Source organism: Podarcis erhardii (genome assembly GCF_964252035.2).
Source record: "Podarcis erhardii genome assembly, chromosome: 7".
Classification (NCBI taxonomy): domain Eukaryota; kingdom Metazoa; phylum Chordata; class Lepidosauria; order Squamata; family Lacertidae; genus Podarcis; species Podarcis erhardii.
Window position 1 is genome coordinate 55,517,421 of NC_138511.1, and position 25,610 is coordinate 55,543,030.

General features: G+C 44.3%; 1 protein-coding gene across 1 annotated transcript in view; it reads left to right on the forward strand.

Annotated features, from left to right (window-relative positions):
- Positions 1 to 1,929: 1,929 nt before the first annotated feature.
- GPI (glucose-6-phosphate isomerase) overlaps positions 1,930 to 25,610 on the forward strand; it is a 32,140-nt gene continuing 8,459 nt past the window's right edge. The window contains exons 1-11 of the mRNA XM_081872191.1: positions 1,930 to 2,149; positions 11,495 to 11,585; positions 12,663 to 12,731; positions 15,562 to 15,681; positions 16,506 to 16,589; positions 16,676 to 16,822; positions 18,656 to 18,727; positions 21,401 to 21,445; positions 22,343 to 22,396; positions 24,728 to 24,788; positions 25,234 to 25,277. Of these exons, the coding sequence (XP_081728317.1) occupies positions 2,031 to 2,149; positions 11,495 to 11,585; positions 12,663 to 12,731; positions 15,562 to 15,681; positions 16,506 to 16,589; positions 16,676 to 16,822; positions 18,656 to 18,727; positions 21,401 to 21,445; positions 22,343 to 22,396; positions 24,728 to 24,788; positions 25,234 to 25,277 (906 nt within the window). The 5' untranslated portion in view covers positions 1,930 to 2,030. The remainder of the gene's footprint in view (positions 2,150 to 11,494; positions 11,586 to 12,662; positions 12,732 to 15,561; positions 15,682 to 16,505; positions 16,590 to 16,675; positions 16,823 to 18,655; positions 18,728 to 21,400; positions 21,446 to 22,342; positions 22,397 to 24,727; positions 24,789 to 25,233; positions 25,278 to 25,610) is intronic.

Genomic DNA, 25,610 nt, shown 5'->3' on the forward strand with positions numbered 1-25,610 from the left:
CTGGTCTTCACTCACAGGTAACTCCAGGAGACAATCCTTTACTTGGATAAGCACACTTTGCTTTACAGTACAGTGGTACCTCGGGTTAAGTACTTAATTCATTCTGGAGGTCCGTACTTAACCTGAAACTGTGCTTAACCTGAAGCACCACTTTAGCTAATGGGCCTCCTGCTGCTGCTGCACTGCCGGAGCACAATTTCTGTTCTCATCCTGAAGCAAAGTTCTTAAACCGAGGTACTATTTCTGGGTTAGTGGAGTCTGTAACCTGAAGTGTATGTAACCTGAGGTACCACTGGTACTTGCCAAGTTACAAGAATTGAGGGTGTTGCAGTAAAGCAGATCCAGCAGGTGGCAGCAAACAGGTTTCCATGACACTTGATTTTCACAGCTTCAGTCATAAGAACTTGAGAAGAGTCCTGCTGAATGAGACCAAAGGGTCCTGTTTTCACAGTGGTCAACCAGATGCTTATGGGAAACGCACAAGCGGGACCTGAGAGCAGCTCCACCAGGCCGGTGGGATCCATGTGTGCATGTGTGTGTATTCAGCAATACAGTATGTCATTGACGCAATAATAGTGCATTAGTGATGGATTTATACTGGACTGTCCACACATCATTCTGTTTTATTAGTTGTCCTACAATGCTTCCCTATGTTCCCATCTGGAGGAACACTCTTGCACTGCAGCACAAAAAAGTAAAAAATATGGAACATTTTGTGGTATTAACTTATTATTATTAATGTCATTTCTTTACCACTTTATATTTTTTAGGAAAAAAATAATCTCAAGGCAGTTCACAATCTACATTAAAACTTCAAATAAAACAATCCAGAATAAAACATTACTGAAGAAAGTCAAATCTAAACATTCAAAGCAAGGTAATTAACAGGAAACTAAAATACTATCTTAAAGATTTCAAATTAAAACATTACAAAGGAGGTCAACTGCAAAGGGGGTCAACTACAGAATGCACATCTAAGACAGTAAAGTGTACAACAAGCTTATCTTAAACATTTCAAGAGAAAATATTACTAAAGGAAGTCAAATATAAAATGCACATTTAAAACAGCAGAATTAGCAAGAGAACAAAATATTATAATAAAAATAGAAAATCTCTGCTGCTGTTGCTGCCAATCCTGCCAATGGTGGTTTATGGCAGCCGGCAGCTGTGGAAGCTCAGGCTTGATGACCTGGGTCTGCACTAAGAGACAGCCAAGGTGGTCTCTGACCTCTTCAGCAGCCTGTCAGGGCCCCACCCTACCAGGACAGGGGGAAAAGGCCCAGTAAGGCCGGGAGCATGTTTTTCGGGAGTCACAGCCTGGAAAATGCAGAATTTCAGCAGGAAATTTCAGGGCATGCACTGATTGGAAACGAAGGCGTGTGCTAAAACCTTTCCCTAGTAGGAAGCGATCTCTAGTTCCTCTTTACTTAATACCTAGGAACTTGTGTGTTTTGTTGAAGGCTGGAACAGATTTGGCTAGGGGTGGGTGGGTGGGTGCGTAGCTCTAGAATGTGACTATGTATTTTTGTGTGCGTATTTTTGGAGCAACTCCTGCAGAGATGCTACCAGGCTGGTGGTCAAGCTTCCCCCTGCCCACCTGCTCCAACTACCCTGAGAATCACTGTTATTTGCTCTTCAGACAAAACATCAGAGTGGCTTACAACACTTGTACCTAAAAACCATACGTTAAAAAGTTAAAATCAGAAATCAGCCACTGTGGAAGGAGGTCTTCTGGACTGCCTGGACTCGCCCCTTGCCCGCGGAGGGAGGCAGACAGGAGGAGCTGCCCGGGCGGGCACTCCATCAGAGACGCGCCCGGCAGCCTCCTCTCCCCGCGAGGGCGGGGCCTCCTCGGCCGGCTCGCCACGGGGCGGAGCCTGCTGGGCAGGGGGCCGGTCCGCCCGCCCTCCGCACCTCCTGCTCAAAAGCGCCTGCTCCGCCCGCCTCGCCTCCTCCTGCTCCGCCTCCGCTTCCCTCTCGGCGCCCGCATCTCCCGCTCGCTAAGCCCGCCACCGCCGCGACTCGCCATCATGGCTCTCTCCGCCGACGCCGCCTTCCAGAAACTGGCCGCCTGGCACAAGGCCCACGGCGCCCAGCTCGTCCTCCGACAGCTCTTCCAGGCCGACCCGGAGCGCTTCAGCAAGTTCAGGTCGGTCCGGCGCGCCCGGCGAACGCGCACGCGGCGGGGCCCGGCTGGCCGGCTGCCCGTCTCTGCCCGCGCCGGGACTTGTCTCTCGACGGCCATGGCCGGGCAGCTCCGCCCGCGAAGCGGGGGCTTGCAAGCGGGCCCCGAGTCGCAGGACGCGCTGCAAAAGCAGCTCCGGGCTCGCCTGATCTTCTGTAGCCCCGAGGCAGGAGGGGCGCGCCGTCGGGGCCGCTCCGGTGGCCGCCCGCCTGCTTGCCCTTGACTCCTCCTTGCCACGCGCTACGTGCGGGCAGGCACAGCCGCGGCTGCCGGCAGAGCGAGAGGGGCATTGTGGGCCGTTCGCGCGGGAGGCTTCTCTTGCTGAGTCACGGCGAGCCGCCTCGCCTCTTCCCCCACCAACCCCGGGGAGGCCAGGCCTAGGGGGGCACTGCCCCACCGACCTCGGCTAGCCCCCCACCCACCTGCTTGCCCGGCTGCCTTTTTGCTTACTTAACAACCAGCCATAGGGCTGGCTTTGCCTCAGAGGCGCCCGAATGGAGCTGAGCAAAGAGCAGGTTGGGGACAGAGTCTAGAATCGTTAAGTATTTGGCACTTGATGCTGGTCTCCCTAACTCCTGCCCCACTGCTCCAACCCCCATTATAATGCACGGAGGGGAAGTGGGGAACGGGACGTGTCATTCGTTGCCCGTCGTCTGTGCTATAGCTTGACTCGTGCAACAGATTCATTCAGCATCTCAAACGGCTCTCTGCTCTGCACGTGGACCTTTCGGGTCTTTCTCACCTGCTCCAGATTGCTGCTCAGAATTGGGCTCCTCCACCTTTTCCATACTGAGGAGCCAGGAGCTGGAACGATGATGGGTGACATTGAAGGGGAGTGGGGCTGGGGAAGCGATGAGCATTGCCATAAAAAAATAATTCCAGGTTACAGCTATTATTTTGTCCAGCTCTCAATAATAAAAGACAGCTAAGAAATTTGATTCTAAACAAATTGTGACAAATCACCTTAAGATTTTTTGGAGTGGCTCTGAAAGAATCCACTTTTGTGATTTAGTAATTACTCGAAACTTAAGATCCTGCAGTGCCAGATTTTGCAAGTTGGTATGGAAGGAATAGAAACTGATGGGTGAACTACTTGGCTTCATTTCAAATTGTTATGTGTTTGACTTATGAGCAGAGTAAGTCACAACCCCCCCCTGTCGAGCAATCAAGTCTTAGCCAGAAAAAGGCCTTCAGCTAGATAACCTCCTCTAGATCTTTTCGACTGCAACTCCCATCAGCCCCCGCCAGGACACCTATTTGATAACAGTGCTGATGTGGGTTGTAGTCCAAAACAGTTGGAAAGGGCGCCAGGTTGGAGAAGGCTTGCTATCTGACAATTTACTGAAAAGGGTTGGACTTGGGACCTTTTGCATAGGAAGCATAGGCTCTCCATTGCTGAGCTGTGGCTGGTGTAACAGAAGACGGCTGCAGCACACAACCAAGATTGCTTCACAATTTGTCCACAAATGAAGCCCAAATTATAGGAGACTGATTCTGTCATGTGCAAAATAAATGCAAAGGGAAACTTAGCAATTGGGTTTTTTTGGAGTTGGGGAGTGGGTTGAAAACCAGAGTCAGTTGCATTGCCATAGTTTCCAAACAACTAGAATTATTTCTAGTTTCCATTTCCTCTTTAAAAACAGGGAGCAAATTCTTGTACATTGTCACCTTGTTTCAGCTTCTACTCCTTTATATACAGCACAATCCTATCTAAGCAAGCCCCATTACCAGGAAATGTTACAGGAATGTGGCATTAATAATGCTACCTGTGTATAAGTGGCAGACCATTAGATGACATTTTGCACATTGTGGAATCTGCCCTAAGTTTAGTCATATAGCTAAGGACAGTGAAATGATCAGTAAATGTTTCCCCTTGAAGTTGAATTTCTGCCTTTATATCTTGAGGACTAGGCGATGATTGTGCTTTAAAATGGAAATTAAGTGGTGTGACTCCTGGTTTCCATCTGATTGCTGTCTATTCCTGACATAGAGCATACATGAGTGCCTCATCTTTCTCTAATGTGGAAATTTTGCCTCCTTATCTGAGGGCACTTCCAGACTCACTGTATTCAGGTGGGATTCAGTCGCATTCTGGCAAATATCAGGTGCTGATTTGGAGCTTTTGCACAACAAATAAGGGACTTCTTGCTATAAGAAAAATGCGGAATGACACTTGTATTAACATCGTTGTCCAGCCTCCTTCAGACAAATCCACAAATGACCCGCATTGTCTAATGCCCCTTCAAATATGGAAGGCAGCTCAATAAACAGGTCATCTGTGACCCCAGCAGCATCCAGAGGTCATGTTCCTTATTTTATAGCATATGGGAGGGGAGCCTGGTGCTCTTTCCCGCTTTCCCTTTCAGCTCTATGTGCTTCTGAGGGATCAGCCAAATTTTACTGGATCTGACATTTACCCAGATCCTTTGAAAAAGCAAAGACTGTGTCTGCACAGTTTGTTTGTTTGTTTGTTTGTTTAATAATTTTTATTGCAGTTTTCAATGCAAGCAACACAATAAAAGCTATAAAGAATGAAATACAAAGGCAGATTAAAAAGGCAAATAAAATCTGCACATAGAGGAATATTCCCAACCCCAGAGGTTCCATATTTCATAGCAATTAATTGAAGTAGATGACTTCTCCACTCCATAAACAACAAAGAGGAACGAGGCTCAAACATCATAGTGCTAATGTACATATAAGTATAATAGGCAAATAAGCTTTATCTCTGTCTACCTCTTGATTTATCGGTGACACTCATAGTCAGAAGTACTATATTAGTAACACCAGTATTGATGGCCCTCCGTATGTGCACATGCCTTTTGTCTCTCTCTAGGGAGGCTGATCCAGGTGAGGAGGGTGAAAAATGATGGAAGGGTGTGGGGTCAGTGGGACTTGCTCAAAAAGCCAAATGTGCCCACAGGCCTAAGAAAGTAGGAGACCCCGGATCTAGATGAAGAGGCCTGATTAAATGAGCCTTTTGCCTCTGAATGGCTAGCCCTATCATGACCTAAGGATGCTTCACACATGATTGGCTGTATGGATATTGCTGCGCTGTTTGAAATTGCATTTACACCATTGCTTGCTTTTCTCCACATGTGGATGCACTGAAATACATGTGTCTGCATTGGTGCCATAGATGTATATATCATGCATGTGATAACTGGTATCGTAGGCACCTCCTGCGATTGGCCTTTACCTCCCAGCCTTCATAATATAAGGCTTTTGTAACTTAAAGCATCATCACTTCGTCTCTCCCACATGAGGCAGCTTTCATTTTAAACTTTTGTAAAATCTTACCAGTAAAATGACATGTAAAGCAATATCTTGGTTACCCTGAGTGTATTCATCATAAGTTTCATAAGGCTGGCATTTGTTGCAAGAGTTATCTAACAGCTTAAAAAGAAAGACCTTAGGGTAGGTTTTACAGTTGCACCAAAACGTTTACCTCCTACTGGTCATTAGACAAGGGTAATTTTCTGAGCTTTACTGTTCTGTGAAACATACTTTATTACATTCATTTCCCTCTTTCTTCTTCTAGGAAGCTTAAGGTGTACAATATAGTTCTCCCCTCCAAGGGACTGAGAGTCAGTGACAGACCCAAGGTCACTCAGTGAGGTTCAGGACTTGGCAGGACTTTGAACTCTAGCCTCCCAGGTAGTCCAGTACTCACAACCACAATCTGGGAATGTGCAATCCCATTCAAGGAAAATTTTGGGAACCAATGAACTGGCACAGTTTACTTAAAAATAATAGAAGGAAATAATTTCTTTCTAATGGCTGGTTGATTTTTCCCAGGCTCACCTATCCAGGGAACCTTTTATTTTAGCGGCCTGAGTCCATTCCATTTCGATCAGAGCATCTGAAGAGCAGATAGCGGGCAGACTGGCCATTATTCCTCTTATTGTACAGTTCCCTGCAAAGAGAACACGTCTGAGCATCAGATCAATTTTTGATCTCTCATGTGACTGTTCTGAAGAAACAGCCCAACTACCCAGTGCCCCACATTGTTTCCTAATGCCTGCTTAATGGTAGCTAGAAGTTTTGATTTCAGATGAGTTTCAGATGAGTTTCTTCATCTCTAAAATGGAAGTATGGGTGATTTTATGTGCCTCAGTTTTGCTGAGAGTAAGGAACTGTGATTGGGGTGGAATCCTGTGGAAATTTATTGAATCATCATGAAATTTTCTGCTGCAATAAATTGGTAGCAATCTAATGTAACATGTTATGCAGCTGACTTTTTCTGTATGCCATATAACTTCTCTAGGTGCCAAAAGTAGTTAACAAAAATGCTTGATCAGGGGCAAAACTCAATAAAGTGGACTTGGTGTTGCCTAAATGTTACACGTCAACAAAGTCAATTATTTTTAAGGGGGGGGGTGTTACTTGTATATATTTTAAGGCAGGACAAGTCAAAAGTGTAATTTACCTTTATTTAGATCTAAAAAGGAAAAAAGTACTGTAGGAAACAAGTAGCCCATGATTCTGTGCCTTAAGAACACAAGAAGAGCCCTGGCAGGATCAGGCCAATGGCCCTTGTCCAGCATCCCGTTCTCACAGTGGCCACTGAGATGCTGGTGGGAAACTCTCAAGCCCAAGAGCATTCTCCCCTCCTGCAGTTTCCAGCAAGCGGTGTTCAGAAGCATTACTGCCTCTGATTGTGTAGGCAGAGCATGTCCATCAGGTTTACTAGCCATTGGTAGCCTTGTAGTTGCCACTGGCTTGTTTTCTGCACGGGGTGAGGAGACTATAACTATTTCCTGCAGTCAAGCAGATGGGTGGTGAATTGCAATGGATTTAATCAGGTAACTGTTTGGTACCTGTTGGAAGCTTGAGTGTCAATGTGTCCATGTTGTCCATGTTGTCCATGTCAATGTCCATGTTGTGTGAATGCTTCATTCTGAGACACCTGTGGAGGCATTTCTCTCTTGCAAATTCTGGGGCCTTGTGTGCAATAATCCTGTTCATTAAAAGGTAGCAGGTGGGTCATGTTCTGTTTCCTGCCCATCCCAGTATTAAGATCACCTGGTTGCCTGGCTGGTTGCCCAGAATCTTGCAAAGGCTAGATGGAGCTTTGTCTGGTCTAGAAAGGGATCTGTGCTCTTGGGCGAAGTGGGCATTCATGGGATCTCTTAATGCAGATTTGTTATGTTAAAGAGGCTTTGAGTATGCATTCTTCCTTTTCAACTGTCACAATGCATCAGTGCACCATGGGGATGATAGTAAAAATAGACTCTGCAAGGCTGAAATGAGCCCATCCCTGGAATTATTCTCAACTGCCTCCAGGGTGTGTGGTGTTTTTGGGGAACCAAAAACAATGCTGCTGAATGTCATGCAAGAACCTGGGCTGCTAGAGTGATATTGGTGGCTAGCTGAGCTAGAAGCTTGCCTAGAAGCTGAAAAAGCTTTATAGGATGCCCTGCCTTCAAGCCACCTTCTGCACCATTTGAGGCTTATATAGAGCAGTTGATACATTCTGGAATAATTAAAAAATAAACCAAACCAGTTTAATCTTCAAACCACACTGAACTGCTATCCCTTCTGGTGACCCATTAGTGCCAGTATAGGGCTTTTGTTTTAAGTCAGCTGCCTTCCCTAACCTGGTGGCCACCAAATGTTCCACATCCCAGCCATGATGGGAATTGTAATCCAAAACATCTGGAGGGCACTAGGTTAGGGAAGCATAGTTTGAGTGATGTACACCCTGCCTGTCAACCTGCTGGTATTTCACATAATTTGTTATACCACTTAAAGAAACCTCCAAAGCTGTATGCAGCAAGAATAAAACAATAAAATAAGTAAAAATGTAAAAACAATTAGTGCTGAAAAATAATTTAAATCCATGACAAGCTAAAAGTAGATTCAAGCACATGTTAACATTCTAAATATCTGGGTAGGCTTGTCTTAAAAAAGTGCGGAGCCTGCCACACTAAAAGATTGATTTCCTGTTATATTCTACCTGTAGTTTACTTTTCTCAGCTGTGTGGGCATGCAGAACACACACACACCCTAGGTGTCTCAAAGGCCTTGTTTGATATTCTAGCCTTTCTCTGCTTGCTTAAACTCATTGAAAAGCTAAGTCCCCATGGCTTGCCTTCAGGAAACAGCAACTGCTGAAATGGCCTTACTCTTAATGGATACTAGTCTACAGAGAAGGCTTTTGGAGCAGGGACTTCCCAGAGCAACCTTCGTGCAGAGAGTGTGTTATGTTCCCCTGTCCCCAAACCCCATTTTCTCAAAGTCAGAAATTTGTTGCTTGTTGGGGCTTGTTTCTTTCCTATTTTGGACTTGCATTTAGTGGTTCACCAGAGGTAGGCCAGCATGATGGTGCTCTAGTTTTAGACAGAGACCATTTTCAATGTGCCTCTTCTCTTTTTCAGCATAGCAAGGATGTCCTAACAAAACGAAATTAATTGCACTTCCCTTTTCCTACCATCTATCGCAGGCAGCCTTTCTAGATGGCTGTCATGAACTTTTAGCTGCTGACAGATGTGACCAGCTAAGCTGTCCTTGGGATTAGATACCACTGATTGTGGCTTCGTACATGGCATGCTTTTCTCTACTTTTTAACCCTTGTTCATCGCCTGTGTTGCACTCCTCAGAACAGCTGCAACACTGAAAACTTCACTATTCCACTATATATGGGCAGTTCAGAATTCATCTTTCCACTGAGTTGATTGATGTGTTATTTTAATTACCATTGTTTTTATTGTATGGCTTTTGGAGGTCTTTAAGCAGAGGCTTGACAACCATATGTCAGGAGTGCTCTGATGGTGTTTCCTGCTTGGCAGGGGGTTGGACTCGATGGCCCTTGTGGTCTCTTCCAACTCTATGATTCTATGTATTGTAAACTGCTTGCTAAAATACAATTATACAGTTTTTATTGTAAACCACTTACATGCTATTGTTCTGTGAAATAGTGTGTGTGTATAAAAAAATAAAATAGACTATTACTTTAGACTGCAGGTGGAAATCGTTTTGTTTTTTTAAAAAGCTCTGTGATATGTAAACATTTTACTGTAAAAGCTAGAAAAATATTACAGGTTCCTAAGTACCTGGCTCAAGAGCATCATTTCTTGTACTGGGTCAGACTTACAGTCGGTCTAGCTTAGTCCTGTCAACTGATTGGCAGTAGCAGGCATGGCATTCTACCTTTTTAGATAGGGGTGGGCAGAAGGTAAATCTCTGGCTGTTTTGGTATAGGCTTTCTGACTCCCAATTGTTTAGCAGTAGCAACCACAAACCAATATTCCCCCACCTAAATCAGGCTGTTGACATAAATACGGCTAACCAGGATCAGACTGTTGTGTCGAGCGTCTGAACAAGTTCAGAAAAGGAATTCCTAAGTTCAGAACGTGCTTATTTAATTCTAACAGTGTGCCCTTTTGCATGTGACCCTGGTTGATAGATCTTGGGAGTTTTAATAAACTAGTAGATCCAACTAGCCTGGCATCTGGCTGTGTGTGTGTATGTGTCCAAATGTCCGACATACAGCCTTATTCTAGCAACCTCTGCCACTGCTGCACACAACTCTGAAATAAGTTGTGCAGCTCCATTCATTTCAGTGCAAGCTCTGCAGAACTGAGATGGAGCTAAATAGTGGATTCTGAGTCCCATTATAAGTGGCATGTGGGAGAAGGGACATGATCCACTGGGAAGCTGAAATAGGGCTTGTGAAAGAGGATGAACAGAAAGTTCTGTTCAGAGTGTGTGTCTAGGGGTGTGTGGCATTTGGACTTTTTTAGCTTGGTGTGGCAGAATCTTTCACTTCTCCTAGGGTGTCTGTCTCTCTCTCTCTCTCTCTCTCTCTCTCTCTCTCTCTCTGTGTGTGTGTGTGTGTGTGTGTGTGTGTGGAGGAAATTCCGGCAGTGGGTTGTGGCCCATATCCGAATGCACCGTAAAGGTGTTTCTTACTTTCCCTCAAACTGTGGCGACAAGGGTTCTGGTCAGATCAGGGGAGGCAAAATATACACAAGAACTTGGCCCAACTCTGTGCTTCTGCGGACTCATGGCTGCTGCCTGCGTGACTCATCTCTTTCCACCTGAGTAGCTGCTCTGTATATTCTTGGATGCTGCATTGCAGGATGGGCGCTCAAGCAGAAGGTGCTCTGTCAAGGGAGGCTTCAGAAAACGTCTTGGAGGTTCTGCAAAGCCAGCTGTGGAAATAAAACTGGGGCACCCTCTCCCTCCCTGTGTTCCAGAATGGCCAGTGTCTTGTTTCCAGCCTGCCCCACTGAGATTTAACTTTGCGTTTTCGTAATTAGCAATGCCTGCCCACCTCTGTATTGCAGCAATCCAAGGCTAGTGTTAGAATATGGGGTTGTAGCCATTGCCATTGGTGTTTTCCTGAGCTAGCTTTGAACACTGTAAATCTGCAAATGTGTGTACACACTGTGGGAAGGGCTAACTCTCTTACATTACTCTGAACTCTCCAGCCTCTGATGCAGAACGGGCATGTTTGGGCTGGCTGGCTAGCTAAGCCCACATATTTTGGAGACAGTTGAGGATTAGATTATACAACTCCCAAATAGGATTAGCATGTAAATGAGCAGAATGGATGAACTCTTCTTTCTCCATGAATTACCTTTGCCTTAAAAATAAAAACCTTACTATTCCACATGCTTCCTTCACAAATCATTATTTACTGTACTTTATTAATTTATATTGGTCCTTTCTCCCAGTGCAGGGTGCAAGGTAGCTCACAGCATAAATAATAAAAGATGCAACTAAAAACACACAAAAAGAAATTAAATCCATCGCCCTATTAAAAATATTCATACGTGTTTCTGTGCTGCGATTAGCATTAGATGTGACTCTTCACCTGGGTGGGTGCATTGATAAAAATAATCTTTTGGGAGGGGCACACACTACAGTTGCAGCTCCAAAGTCCAGAGTTGGACAATACTTTTATTAGGAACAACCAAAGTGTCACAAAATAGTGGCAAGCTTTTGAGTTTTTCGGAACTCTTCTTCAGGGAAGATGTTAAAGAAGCAGAAAATGGAGAGAGTAGGAAAAATGAAAAGGTGCAAAAATTATGCTAGAACGAGCAGACTTTGTTGCAAAGTGGAAACTGCAGGTTGATGCCACACTTGTCTTACCCAGAAGCCCATGAAGTGAGCTGAGGAAGTCTCTTGCTGCTCTTTGCCTTAATGTTTATCATTCTCTTGTGACCCGGGGCGTGTGAATACAAGCAAGCAATGTTGGCTAATTTCCAGTAAATCTTGTTTTTTAAAGTCACCCATGTGGTGGTGCAGTGTTTCTGAAAATGTTCACATAACATGATGGCTTGCTTTTAATTCTTTTGGCAGTTTGACCTTGAAGAGTGACCATGGGGATATCTTGGTGGACTATTCAAAGAACTTGGTTACAGAGGAAGTGATGAAGATGCTGATAGAACTGGTAATTCACCTTGAACACGAATCCTATTTATTTAGAGCTTCTGGTTACAGAAATCCCAAAGCTGTTTACAGCAGTGAAGCTGATATAGTAATATAATGTATTGAGAAAAACAAAATCTCGTTATTGCCCTAACCGAGAACATTAAAACTGGGCACGCAAATAAATATGTTTTTAATAAACAGGAAAAGCGTAGTGCAGCTGGTAGTCTGCCACTTTCAATGTACATGAAGCTTTACAGAACACCTGAAGCAAACCAAGCTCCAGAACAAAAGTGGACTCTTGCCCACAAATGTCGGTCAGAACAAGATAGTGTTTGTGAGCAAAGGGGTATTTCCAGTTTCATATCATGGCCTTGGTTTGCTGTGGTTTCATAAAGCCCAGGATCTCCCTGCATGCTTACGCAGAGCTCAGCTGCCCTGACAACAAATGCAAGGGGCAACCGTCTTATCCCTGCGCTTGGAAACTGCAGTCCAGTTGGACGGGGGGCTTCACCAAATGTTATACCAAAGCTAGTGCCCTCAAAACGCTTAGAATATCTGCTCCCATTAGCTCAGGCTTAACCAGTACTGATGGAAGGTGTAGTTCAAAAACATTTGGGAGGTTCTAGGTTGGTGAAGGTGATTTGAAGCAACCTGGAGAAGCTTGCTAGGGGTGGGCTGGGCCAGGGGCGGGGAGGAATGGCAGAGCAGCGAGTGATTTTACCCTTGTATAGACTACTTTGTACACACATTCACCCCTTTCTAGCTTCCATCCAGGTAAGCAAGAGGCATCAGAGTTGGAAGGACACATTCCAGACTCGAACTGGGGGGTGGGAGGAGCTGGGCCAGTAAGTGGTGTGGCTGCCATAGAATTCAGGGGGGCTGGAGGGCCACATTTAGTCCTGGGGCTGAGGCTCCCCATTCCTGATTTAGACAATCTTTTAGGAACAGGCAGAGAAAAATGACATTGTGTGTGTGTGTAAAAGGAAGCTACTGGCATACTGGAGGGGGATAGCGAGGGAGGGGTCATCTCTTATGTGACTGGTGGATTTGGAAAGCTGATGGTCGTATTTACTAAAAGGTCAACTTTTACTTTCAGGCAAAATCAAGGGGCATTGAGAAAGCAAGGGAGCAAATGTTCACTGGAGAAAAGATCAACTTCACTGAGGTATACCTACTTTTTATTTTTGTCTGTGGGTTCCTGCTCGGTAACAGGGAGGAGGTGTTTCCAGCACACAAAGCTGGGCTTCAAGCAGCTGTATAGGGTTTCTGGAGAATAGTGTGTGTGTGTGTGAGAGAGAGAGAGAGAGAGAGGGAGAGGGAGAGAGAATCGGAGTTAGAGAGTGTGTGCTGGGGTTTCTGTGGTTTTGCGGGGGGGTATAAAGGCAATGATCTGGCCACCATCCTCTAGATATTTTGCTATGTAGTCCAAGGATTAAATATTAGACTGGTTTTCAGTTGCCAGATTCATGAATAAATTGTATAGTTTTTCCAATGTATCTAGTTTGTTTTTGTGTTAAAGGTTTGTTTTTTTTTAACTTCCCATGAAGCTAAATGTGTGAATAGTCTCATTCTGTCAAAAAGTGTATTGCATCTCTATGGGGACATGCCTCTTCTATGATCTTGAACTGGTTTCATATCTTCTCTCCCCCTTTCTGGGCTAATAGTAGCCTTATAGTTGTTACAGATCAAGTTGACCTGATGTGAACAGGATGTGAAATGAACCAGGAAGTCCCCTATGGATCTCTGTCTTTGCTGATTGACCTTGGAGAAACCTCTTTTCTGACAGTCCCACCATCACCTACATGTGGATCTAAAATCCACAATATAATGCAGAGCTTGATAGAAGGATTGCTATCTCCGTAATTCCTGAATCAGCTCTGTATTGTATTGGTTATAATATAATAACCCATAACATGAAGCGTGTTGCATACTGGGCACTAAGTATTATTCTCAACACACATTCTGTGCCACTGCAAAGCAGAAATGCCCCCAAGTTTTTTGTTGGAATTTTATGATTGCTTCACATTAAATGTTAAGGAACTTCTCTGAGATGTGTCAAGTGTGAAAAAGCCACTTCCTCTTCATGGCAACTGAAGCTCCCCTTCTGTGGTTTTGGTGTTCATTATTTTGGTGCGCAGAGCTATCTGAAGGATGGCCTCTGCTGTGTACCAAGACTACCAGATGCCCCTTCGCATGTCCATTTGCCTTGTGACACGCAGAATGCAAAAATTAAGGGGCATGCTGCCATTTTCCTCAGTGGCACCCAAGTAGTGCGTGTCATCGGGTGGAAAGAAAGGAGTGTTTTGTTTGTTGCTTTTTGCAACACTGCTGGCCGTTTCTGCTTTTGTTGCTCTTCTGGAGCTGTTGCTGCAACAGAAAATTCCTGTGTTGGTAAATTGTGGCAATGTGTGTGTGCTTAATAGATTTCTTTTTCATGTATTTGTAAGCTGCTGCAGGGACTTCTGTGGTTGGGGATGCTGTATGCACATAACAAGTAAATCCTGCACCATCCACACACAGGGAACAGTGCAGGGGGGCTACCCACAGGACTTGAGTGTAACTTGGTCCTCCGTGCCACTACTGTGCCAGAGTGCTTTCCAGCATCACTCTTCCTGTCTTGCCTGCCCCCAGGTGGCAGAATAAATTCCTTCCCTAGGCTGGCCCTTAAGAGCATCAGAAGAGCCTGCAGCTGGATCAGGCCAGTGGTTCATCTAGCCCAGCACCCTGTGGCTGGACCATCTAGCCAAGCAACCTTGATTTCTTGTGTGTCCCTTCCTGTGGGTAGAGGGCTGCCATCACTTCCTCCCTCTCTGTCTGCTGTTGTTGAACATCAGATTGTTATAAATAAGTCTGCCATTACTGTTTAGTAATAATCCCCAGCTTTACGGCCTACCTGTGTTAGGGCAAGTTACCCATCTCATCTCACTAATTGAACATACATTCAAAGAAGCGGGTTTTGTATTCTAAAACACATACTTCCCAGACTCTCTAGATTCTTTGAAAAACAGTACGAATAAAGAATTGTAGGAAGTAAACATGAAAGTCTCTCTGTCATAATTTTTGACCTTAACAATAATTTCTACAGCCTGTTTCTTGCTCCCGTCATTCACCAAATTGGTTCTTGGCTGTTTAAAAATGTCTGTTTCCCTCACCCCCACTTCTGCCTAGTGAAGCCTTTTTGGAAACCCCAAACTACACTCTAGTCTGTGGCATCTGACCCAGTTTTGGTTGTTACTGCTTATTTTAGTTTTTATACACGTGCACGCGCGCGCACACACAATATTAAAAAAAGATCTTTTATATCACCTGTATATTATTTGCATTTTTTATAGTACTTGATTTTTCATTATTTTACAATTTTCAACTCCTTACTGTGAAACTGCTTTGAGAGATATAAAACAAGTGAATGCACAAGATGTTTGAGTGGCTGAGTGAAGGACAGGAGGATCTTCTTGGTTCCAAAGGCAATCAGCAACTAGTGGTCCCATTTCCTTCTCCTTCCTGGCTGCTGCAATCTAAATTCCTCTGGTCCTCTTGGCCCAAGCACCTTTTGGTTTAGAAAAGAGACTCAATGCCCAGCATCCTTTGCCTGGGCGGCTCATATGTGCCACCAAACAGTACTTGTAAAGTTTCTGGAAACTGCAGTAGGGGAGAGTGTTCTTGTGCTTGGGTCTTGTTTGTGGGTTTCCCATAATGAGCATCTGGTTCACCACTCTGAGAACAGGATGCTGGACTAGATGGGCCACTGGCCTGATCCAGTAGCCAGACTCTTATGGTCATTGCAGAGTTCCCATTCACTGTGGTCTACTGGAAGAAGCGGTTCCTAGTGGGTTGTGTCCCAGACTATAGAAGAAAACCAGCAGAAAGAGAAGAGAAAATAGTTTGTCTTGCTCCTTCAGATCAGTGCCAATCAGTTCTGCTGAGATTCTTGGTTTTGGTAACTAATTGTTGCTTGGCACTATCCATAACTGTCTTGTTCTCTCTTCTCATTTTAGAACCGAGCTGTGCTCCATATTGCTTTGCGGAATCGCTCAAATACTCCAATATTAGTTGACGGCAAAGATGTAGTCCCAGAAGTGAACAAAGTTTTGGAGAAAATGAAGAATTTCTGCCAGGTATCCAAGTATTTGCTGGTTGTGCTCTGTGGATAAGGCAGGTATAATGTCCACAGTCATGCGGACTAGTAGTCCCTCAGCTGTTTACATATTTCTGTTGGAACAAATCAATGTTCATTGTGTAGCAAAAATATTGTCTTCTATATAACATATATATAGTTATATATACTATATAACAGTGCTCTTCACTGTTGGTTCCCCAGCTGTTTTTGGATCCCAACTCCCATGATCCCTGATCATTGTTACGTTCATAGAATCAGAGAGTTGGAAGAGACCACAAGGGCCATCGAGTCCAACCCCCGCCAAGCAGGAAACACCTTCAGAGCACTCCTATGTTACGTTCATAGAATCATAGAGTTGGAAGAGACCACAAGGGCCATCGAGTCCAACCCCCGCCATTGGATGGCCTGTGTGAATGATGGGAGCTGTAGTACTGTCCTAAATAGCCCAGTTCTCTCTCTCTGCAAAATATTCCTTGCTGTAGACTTTTTGGCATGCTCTGTAGGGTTGAGAGAACAACTTTTTAAATATAGATTCTAGTAATGTAGCAACCCTTTGTCATATATACACAAAACTCTCTCCTGGAATCCTCACCACTAAACTAAGCAAGTGTCCCACCAAGCAATTGAAATCTAACACCCAGTTCCTCACCATGCGTCCACACAGTAACCCTGTGTGATAGGTTAGGCTGAGAGGCAACGATTGTCCCATCTTCATGACTGAGTTGGGATTAGTCTCCCAGGTCCTAGTCCTACATTCTAACCACTGGAATTACTGGAAAGCACTGTATAAAGGCCATCTTTGTACTGTCTTTGTACTTGCAGAAAGTTCGCAGCGGTGACTGGAAAGGCTACACGGGAAAAGCCATCACTGATGTGGTCAACGTTGGCATTGGCGGATCAGATTTGGTGAGCTGTTCTGCTGTGTGACTTCTCCTTGCAAAGCAAGCATTTGGTCTAAATGTTTAGCTGCTCTGACAGCCTTTTCTCTTTAGGGCCCCCTCATGGTGACAGAAGCCCTCAAGCCATATTCCAAGGGCGGTCCTCGTGTTTGGTTTGTCTCCAACATCGACGGTACCCACATGGCCAAAACTCTGGCTGAGCTGAACCCTGAGACTACACTCTTCATCATTGCATCCAAGGTATGTCCCAAGTCCTTTAATCCATCAGCACCTCATGCTAAGTAGAGGATTAAATATGCAAAGGTGACCTCTCTAGACCAGGCTTACCCCAGTCTGCCCTAGCATCATATGGCCTGGGGTTGATGGTAATTGTTGTCAAATTGTGGGCACCAGGTTGGGAAGGCTGCAGCACATTGCCTTTGCTCATGCCAACCTAGGCAGGGGAGAAGCTTGCCCTTGGTTTATTGAAGTATTTGTTAGCCAGTAGCTTTAGTTAAGCCTGCTGGCTTTGGGCTTAGCTGAACTAGGAGGAAAACACGATAGATGATGCACTGATTTTTCAGACACTTGGCTTTTTATGCAAGCTGTACTTTGCTAGGGTTCCTCAGTATTTTATCTGAGAAACCATAGAGTTGGAAGGGACTCAAAGGGTCATCCAGTCCAACCCCCTGCAATGCAAGAAAAGGCAGGCAAGAGTTTAGGAAGCTTAAGTGGGAAGAGAACTTCAACCTATAGGCTTTGTTTTGTGAATTGGAACTCCCCAGTTCCTCTGAATTTTGTTGTATGTTTATGCAATGGTTTTGTTGATGCATTTAATATTGTATTGTGGGTTTTAAGTATTTATGCACACTACCCTGAAATCGGCTTTTGGGTAAAAATGTGGTATAAGACTTAGTGAAAAAGAAATAAATCTAGGTTTCCTGCCTGAATGGTGTTGAGAAGACTAGCATTTCATGGCTCTCATTTGCCTGGATGCCTTTAGACAATTGGTTAGGTTTGGAAAGGGATGAATAGCATTTTTTTAAAAAAAGCTTGCTTTATAAACTAGTCTTTTGTTATATAATGAAATAATTTTTTGGAGATGGATGGGAGAGGAGGACTACGTGATGTTGGTCCTTAAAGCTACATTTTAATGGTTGAATAAACTCCAATAGAGCAGGGTGATATTGACGGAACTGCATGACTGGCCATGTCAACGTGTTTCATAAAGAGGGAAATATTTTTTTGCTGATGAGCAAATTGGGACTGTCTGGAAAATCAAGGGGAACAAAGGGCCCCATGTTTAGATCCACAGCAGATCAGTCAGAGCAATTATTGGCTTGAGTGATTTCAAATCTTCCTGCAAGTTTAAAATTAGCAATCATAAGAAGGGCCCCATCAATCTGAATGTTCTCCAGTGCATGCCCTCATTGTAATGAATGGGGTTTGCACAGGTCGTTGTCCTGATGGCTATTATCCAAAGTGTGTGAGAGTTCTAAATGACTTTTAAATTCTCAAAAGGTAGTCATTAGGATTGTGTGTGCTGCGATTTTGAGGGGAAAGTGCAGATGTGATGGAATTCAGCTTCTTGAGAACATTAAGTAAAAAAGGCAAAGAAGTGCACAAGATGGTTTGTGTTGGTAAAAGCAAGCTATGTAGCTGGCATTGCTTGGGAATTCAAAGAAATAAAAAAATTGGTGGAGTTTTTAAAGGTTCTGTCTGCCATCTTGTTTCAAAATGGCACCCAATTGGCTCCAAACGTAAGATGAAAACCCACTTCTCAATCACAGGAATTGTCATGCTAGATTTGGTTATGATATCTTTATCTGAATGTGGATGGGCAGACAAAAAACTTTTCAAAATATAGATCTAGAAATAATAATAATAATGTAGGTAAAGATAATACAAATAATTATATTTTATAAAGAAGTATGTAAGAACTAGAAACTGCTAAAATGTGAGCCAAGGCTCTAGGTGTGCAGATAGGAGCATCTTGGACTTTGCCTGTAGTTTCCTCATTGTGCTTTCTGCTCCTTAAAAGTTGCCTAAGTGGCTTGTCTTTAACTGTTTTTCCCGTCTTCTCTTGGTGCACAGACTTTTACCACCCAAGAAACTATTACCAATGCTGAAACAGCCAAAGAGTGGTTCCTAAATGCTGCTAAAGATGTAAGTGAAAGTTCCTTGGTTATGTGCTCAGTTGTGTAAATAAATGAATCTGTAAAGTGGCAAATGACTAATGTAGATATAAAGGTAGCCAAGAAAGAGACGGGAGTCAGCTTCAGTAAACATTTCCTGCCTTGTCCCATGGAAGCAAATTTTTACTTGTGGTTTGCAAGCCTTCTCCATCTCTAAAACATTTTTGGTGCAAGAGTGTTGGGTGCCGTTTCTGTTGTCTTAATTCCTGCTAGGAACTGCTACATGCTTTCGCCCAGGTGGTCACAGAACTGTAGCTGGAATCCTGTACAAAAGTTCCAGCTGAAGCTGCAAACTGGGAGCCAGTCTTCAGAATGTGTTTGCCCATCCTTCCTTCCTAGTTGGCATTTAGCTACGATCCTCTGCACCAATACTAACCACAGTTACCTCCACAGCCGTGGTTTGCAAATGCATCTCAAACCATTGCCTCATAGTCTGGTTTATGAGGGAGCCAGGTGACTGTTGGTGGACATGACTGAATGTGGGGAAGGAATGGAGGGCAGGCAGTTTGCTGTGTCATGAGAAAGGAGCACATGCCCCTCAGGCAGACTCCAGGCCTGCAAATGTTGTTGCAGGGAGAGCCTGAGTTCCATCTGCGCAGGCCTAAGGTGTCTTAGCAGACTCCTCCCTGGGAAAGTTTTGGAGCCAGTTGGGCTGCAAGGAAACATGAGAGTAAAGGCAAGCTAGCGAGTGCCCCTTTGATATTTGGCAACTCCTTTGCAGCCTGAAACCAGGTTGTACTTGAGACAGGACTTGGCCTTTTCAAAGACAGATGCCTGAACTATGAATAGGTTCCCTGAAGTGGAGCCCTGCGTTCTCCAGCAACTTCTAAAAGGATGTGCTGCTTCTTTGCTATAACTATCTTTATCCTGATGGGAGGGGCAGAGTTGCCTGTTTAATGGAGTCTAAAAAAGACACACTGCAGACACTGAACTGCAGATGAAGCTGGGGTTGAGAGGTTGTTAATTGCTGCATGGTATGGAGCAGTTAAACAGCCTTTTCATACTGGCACATGTTGCTCTTGCAGAATGCCTCCCCACCACCCTACAATTCTAAAAATGATGAAATTGCTAGGAAGAAACCAGGACACCCCCCCCAAAAAAAACCCAGTTCCAATAGGGTGGAATCTGGAGGCCTGTAACCTGGGTTGGAATAATCATCATGGCAAGTAAGGCAGAAAGTTCGGGGCTGGATCCAGCACTTCTGGGGGACTGAAAGCGAGGCAAGCTCAGTGTGCAAGCAGTGGGTACACTACAGTAGGTACACTATAATATTTTTATTTACACTCCTCCCAATATAAGCATACAAAACACACCAAACCATTTCGTGCTTTTTAAAACAAATGTAACTATCTTCAACCCCTAAACTTGCTTTCTAGAATGATAGAATATTAATATACCACTGTTTAATTGATACGCCGTTTAATGCCCAGGAGGGGATCCTTGGCATTGCTTTATGCTCTGCCTCTGTGCCCAACAAGTCTGGTGGTGTTGCTGTTAAATGCCAGGTTGGTTTGATCCAATGCTGTGCTTTTGTAATCGGTGTATGAGCTGCAGCTGGTAAAAAGTACCCCGGTGTGCTTATGCCATCACTGCATGGTGAGCTGTAAAGTCTTGAGAAGGAAGTTGATTGTGCTCATTCCACAGGTGAATTCATTTCTGCAGCAGGAACAGTTCCCTCCAGGTTTGCTGGAGTACAACCCACCTCCTCCAGCCCCCATAGGTCAGGAGTGATGGGAGTTGTTGTCCAGAGACTTGGGGAGGGGGTACCATGTTGGGTACCCCTGCTATGTATAAACCGGAGCTCAACTCTACTCAGTTGGTCAGCTAGTAATAATATTTAAAGCAAGCTTAGCTACTCTGGAGAACAGTCAGCAAATGCTGTCCCAAGGGAATACATACCTGAGTTGATGTTTATCGCAGGATGTTTATCTTAATTGAATATTAATTGAGGGAGTGGCTTTCATGTTGTGTTCTCAGAAACATTGACTTTCCTCAGCTTATTGATGTTCCTTGATAAGAAGCTCAGTAATGACTGACATGCTCTCCCTCCCAAAAGGCAGTTTGCCCACCTCCTACCTGATTTCCCACCTGGCTGCACCTTTGGTGTTGGGAATGCTCTGAAGTGCAAACTCAGTTCATTATTCCAGCTCTTGGTAACACTTGGCAGCCGGTCTGGCATCCCTTTGGACAAGGCCTGTCATGTAAAGCATAGCAGGAATCTTTTTGTAGGGTACAGGATATCATTGATTCATGTGACACTCTGTAAAAACAAACACACAGGCAGAAAACCAATTTTTGGGTAGCAACAGTTTTTAGTATGTTAGGTTTTAACATCTTCTTTCACCTGCTGGTTTCAGTAATGTTTATTGTGGTGGTGATTTTAGGAATGAAGGACTTCCTTTTTTTTTAGACTGCTGGCTTTATGATGAGTTAAATTTTGTTGGAGTTTTTAAAACGATGTATGCTTTTGCTGAATAAAGATTCCATGAAAAAAAAACCCTGATAGGATATTTAGCCTTGGGGAGGGGGAGCAGCAGTGGTGGTCTCTGAACTTTAGTTATGATTTCCAGGACTGTCGTGGCAGTTCAGAATATCTTGATTGTTTCGTTATCCAACAATCTTCCTTCCTTCCTTTTCTTTCAAGCCTGCGGCTGTGGCTAAGCACTTTGCTGCCTTGTCTACCAACGGGGTGAGTATTTCAGTTTATAAGTTTCTGTAGTTTTTTGCCCTTCTAGAACAATTTAATAGCAGTGTTGGGATCAAAGTAATGTGATGTAGGAGATCAGTGATGCTACGTCTCCTGTTGCTTTTGTTGCTTTACAAAACAGCTGTTGCCTTGAAGATGTGGGAACATTTTGATGACTTTAGGTCTTCCCCTACCGAGTTTGTAGCATCTTTGAGGAAATTGCATGGCTGGAAGGAAAGGGTTAACCCCCTCCCCTCCATTGCCATTCCTAAATCCCCTAGTGTTTGGCCCACAGCTGAAAATATATGATGGAAATGGAAAGCAGTACTATTGGAATTTCTTGAAATATTCTACATACTTACAGTACTTACAGTGAATTGATCCTACGTGTGCTGGTTCTTAACTTGCCAAAACGGCACTCCTTGCTGAATTGGGTGGGGTCTCCTAACAACTCTCAGCAGCACCCTTAGCAAACTACAGCTCCCAGAATTCTTTGGGGGGTGTCATTGGCTGTTTAAAGTGGTATAATGCTTTTAGTGTATAGTGTGAATGTGGCCTTATTCTTCCTTCTCTCTTTAAGAAATACAGTCACAATAATATATTGGTTGCTCTGTCCCTATAGATGTAAATAGTGTTGCTGAGGGTTTCCCAAGAAAGCTCTGCTTTGATAAACATTCCTACTGTGGCTTCTCAGCCACTGGTGTTTTGAATATGTATTTTCCCAACCCTAACTGGAGATGCCATTGAGGGTTGAACCTGGGGCCTTCTGTATGCAAAGCAGCTGCTCCACCATTGAGCCACAGCCCTAGTAACTTTTGCAGGCTTCTCTGCCTAGCACCAATCTGATCTCTAACTGTTGCTCTCTCTCTCTCTCCCCCCCCCCCTTTCCCCCCCTTTTAGCCTAAAGTTAAAGACTTTGGAATTGACACTCAGAACATGTTCGAGTTTTGGGACGTAAGTAAAACATGCTATGCAAGTCTATCATTGGACAATAGGACAGTGCTTCTCACTCTTCTAGAATTCAGGCTCCCCACATACACGTTTTCCTCCAGATACACAGGGAATCATTGCATGCAGCCTACTTCTGCACCCAGGAACCTGTTGTGAGGCAGCAATGCTTCTGAATACCAGTTGCTGGAAGCAACACGGGGGGTGGGGGGAGAGGTCTTGTGCTTTGCTCCTGCTTGTGGGCTTCCCAGAAGAGGCGTCCGGTTGACCACTGTGAGAATAGGAAGCTGGACTAAATGGGTTATCAGCCTGATCCAGACAGCTCTTCTTACATTCTTAGTTTTTTGTTTACTAAAACAACAAACTGTTAATGCTCAAACATACGTTAACATGTACACAGACAGATACACACCAATGGATCAGATTCTTCTCCTAAACATCCAGAGCCAGTGTGGTGTAGTGGTTAAGAGCGGTAGTCTCGTAATCTGGGGAACCAGGTTCGCGTCTCCGCTCCTCCACATGCAGCTGCTGGGTGACCTTGGGCCAGTCACACTTCTTTGAAGTCTCTCAGCCTCACTCACCTCAAAGAGTGTTTGTTGTGAGGGAGGAAGGGAAAGGAGAATGTTAGCCGCTTTGCGACGCCTTCGGGTAGTGATAAAGTGGGATATCAAATCCAAACTCTTCTTCTTCTTGTGTTAACCAAGTGGGGGAAGGAAAGCTTCCATGATTTTGCCCAATCTTTAAAGCCATACAGGTTGGTAGGCATCACTGCCTCAGGACCTGATAATTCCTAGGAACTGTATATGCCTTCCAGGTGTGAACCTCCCTTCTCAGTTTGGGATAGAATTAAAGTCCGTTCCGCAGCAGCAGCGATGTGCTGACCCCCCCCCCTTTGCTAATATTTGCAGTGCGGGGGAGCTTTGATGAAGGGCAGATTTTAGGGGTCACCACCATGAATACACTGTAGAAAGTCTGGCTTCTTTGGCTCTTTTGCTAAGGAACTTGTCAAAGGTCAGGCTAGGAGGCCTCTGAACACATTTCAGTCTAGACAGCTGCTGGTAATAGGAGATAGTTTGCTGCTCCCAACTTCTGGTCTTCATGAGTTATTATAAGCTGTGACATTTTGCCTGATGGGAGCCTACTGTATATAATCTAGGTCAGTAAAAAGGTCAAATGTCAGCCTTGCTTGAGATCTTGAAAGTGGTGCAGGGGCTGAACTTCGATCTTTGAGCTTATCATAAACTGCCTGGCAGTGAAGAATCCAAAGTTCATGACCGTCCAAGGATTTGGCTGCACCTTTCCTTACCTCATATTCCTGCCATAGATAGGTGTCCCTTTCCCACTTCCCATGTGCCAGATTCCTCCTCAAGGTGCCCAAGCTCAGGTGGCAAAGCTCTGCCCCAAATGCATATCCTGAAAGACCTGGCGCTGGGAATGCCCACTCGCTCCCTTTCATCTGGCGCCTCAGTTTTCCCTAGTTTGGTGGGTCAAACTTCCCCTTATCCCTCTTTTCTAAGTCCTAAGAACCCAAAAGTTCCAGGTTATAGCTAGTGCTCACTCTACTCATAGTAGACCTATTGAAATTTGTTTGCATGACTAACGTGGGTGCATTAATTTCAGTGATCTGCTCTGAGTAGCTACAACCCACAGTATTTTGCTTTAAGCATCTGTTTTGTGATTTATGTTGTAATGGCCACTGGTGACAAACAATAGCAGGCACTTTGGAACTCCTTGCCTCTTGATTTGAGGCAGGTGACATCACTACAGTTTTCGGTGCCTGTTAAAACAACTTTGTTGAGGCAAACCTATGCAGACATTCAGAACTTGCATGTTTTATTTTTATTTTGCTACTTTTTGCATCTTTTGCATCTTTTTAATATCTCTTTTCTATCAATAACTAATGTTTTATTTTATAAAACATTATAATATATTACATCAAGCAGTGTGTGTGTGTGTATACACACACACACACACACACACATATATATATATATATATATATATATATATATATAATACTTGACTGACTTTTCCTGTAAACTCCCCACCCCCAAGTGATATAGAGATGTTGTTACAATGCCTGCTTTTGCCATGGACTCAATCTACAGCCACCTTTGCTCTCCAGACATTTTGGGCTAGAAACTCCCCCATCAGCGACGCTGGCTGTGGGGCTAAAGGAGAGTTGTAGTTCAAAATATCTGGAGAGCACCCAGTTGAAGTGAATTGGGGGTTCTGTGCTGGAGTGCTTTGCAGAGGAGTCCCTGGTGGTTTGTGCCTAGAATACCTTGGTCTTCTCAAATTACTTTCCTCTCACCCTACCCTCTTTTCTGTTTGCAGTGGGTTGGTGGCCGTTATTCATTGTGGTCTGCCATTGGCCTCTCCATTGCTCTACATATTGGTACGTACCCAGAGTTCTTGGCATGATATCTTCTACTGCTACTATGCTGGGCTGATACCTTTGGTTTTGGGGGCTTAAAAAAAATCAAGTATATTTTAGAAAGCTAAGTACTTTTTTTTATTAAAAAAATTGAGTGGCTCATAACTTTGCGGATAGCTGTTTCTGGTTCTCAAAACTAGAATAGAAATCTAATGAAAATGGGGGCAGGGAGCAGCCTTCTTCTCTTCTTTCCAAATTGAATGCTGTGTTGACTCAGTAGGGTTAAATTGTACAGGCACTTTGGGTTCGGATCATCAAAATCCAAACCACAAACTGCTTTTGAGTTTGACAAACCTAGCAAGCAAACGAAACAATGAGGAATAGAATTTTGCAGTTGTGTGGTTTGCAAACAGGCGTTTCCACTTAATAATACTGGTGTTTGCTTTTTTTAAAAAAAACTAATTAGGTTATGATAACTTCGAGAAGCTGCTTGCTGGAGCCCATTGGATGGTGAGTATTTGGGTATTCTTCACAGATGATTGTGTCTCCACCTATTTGGTGACTTTAAACTAGGATTAGACAAAGTCATGGAGGAGAGGGCTATCAGTAGCTACTAGCCAATTCTGATATGCTTTGCACCGGAAGCAGTAATACTTCTGAACACCAGTCGCTGGGAACCTCAGGAGGGGGAGTGTGCTGCTCTTGAACTCAGGTCCTTCAAGAGAGCTTTCCATTAAGGCCTCAGAATGGCCACTATGAGAACAGGATGCTGGACTAGATGGTCATCGGCCTGATCAGAAGGGCTCTTCTTACGGTTTTAACCTGGTTGTTAGCTGGGGTTAT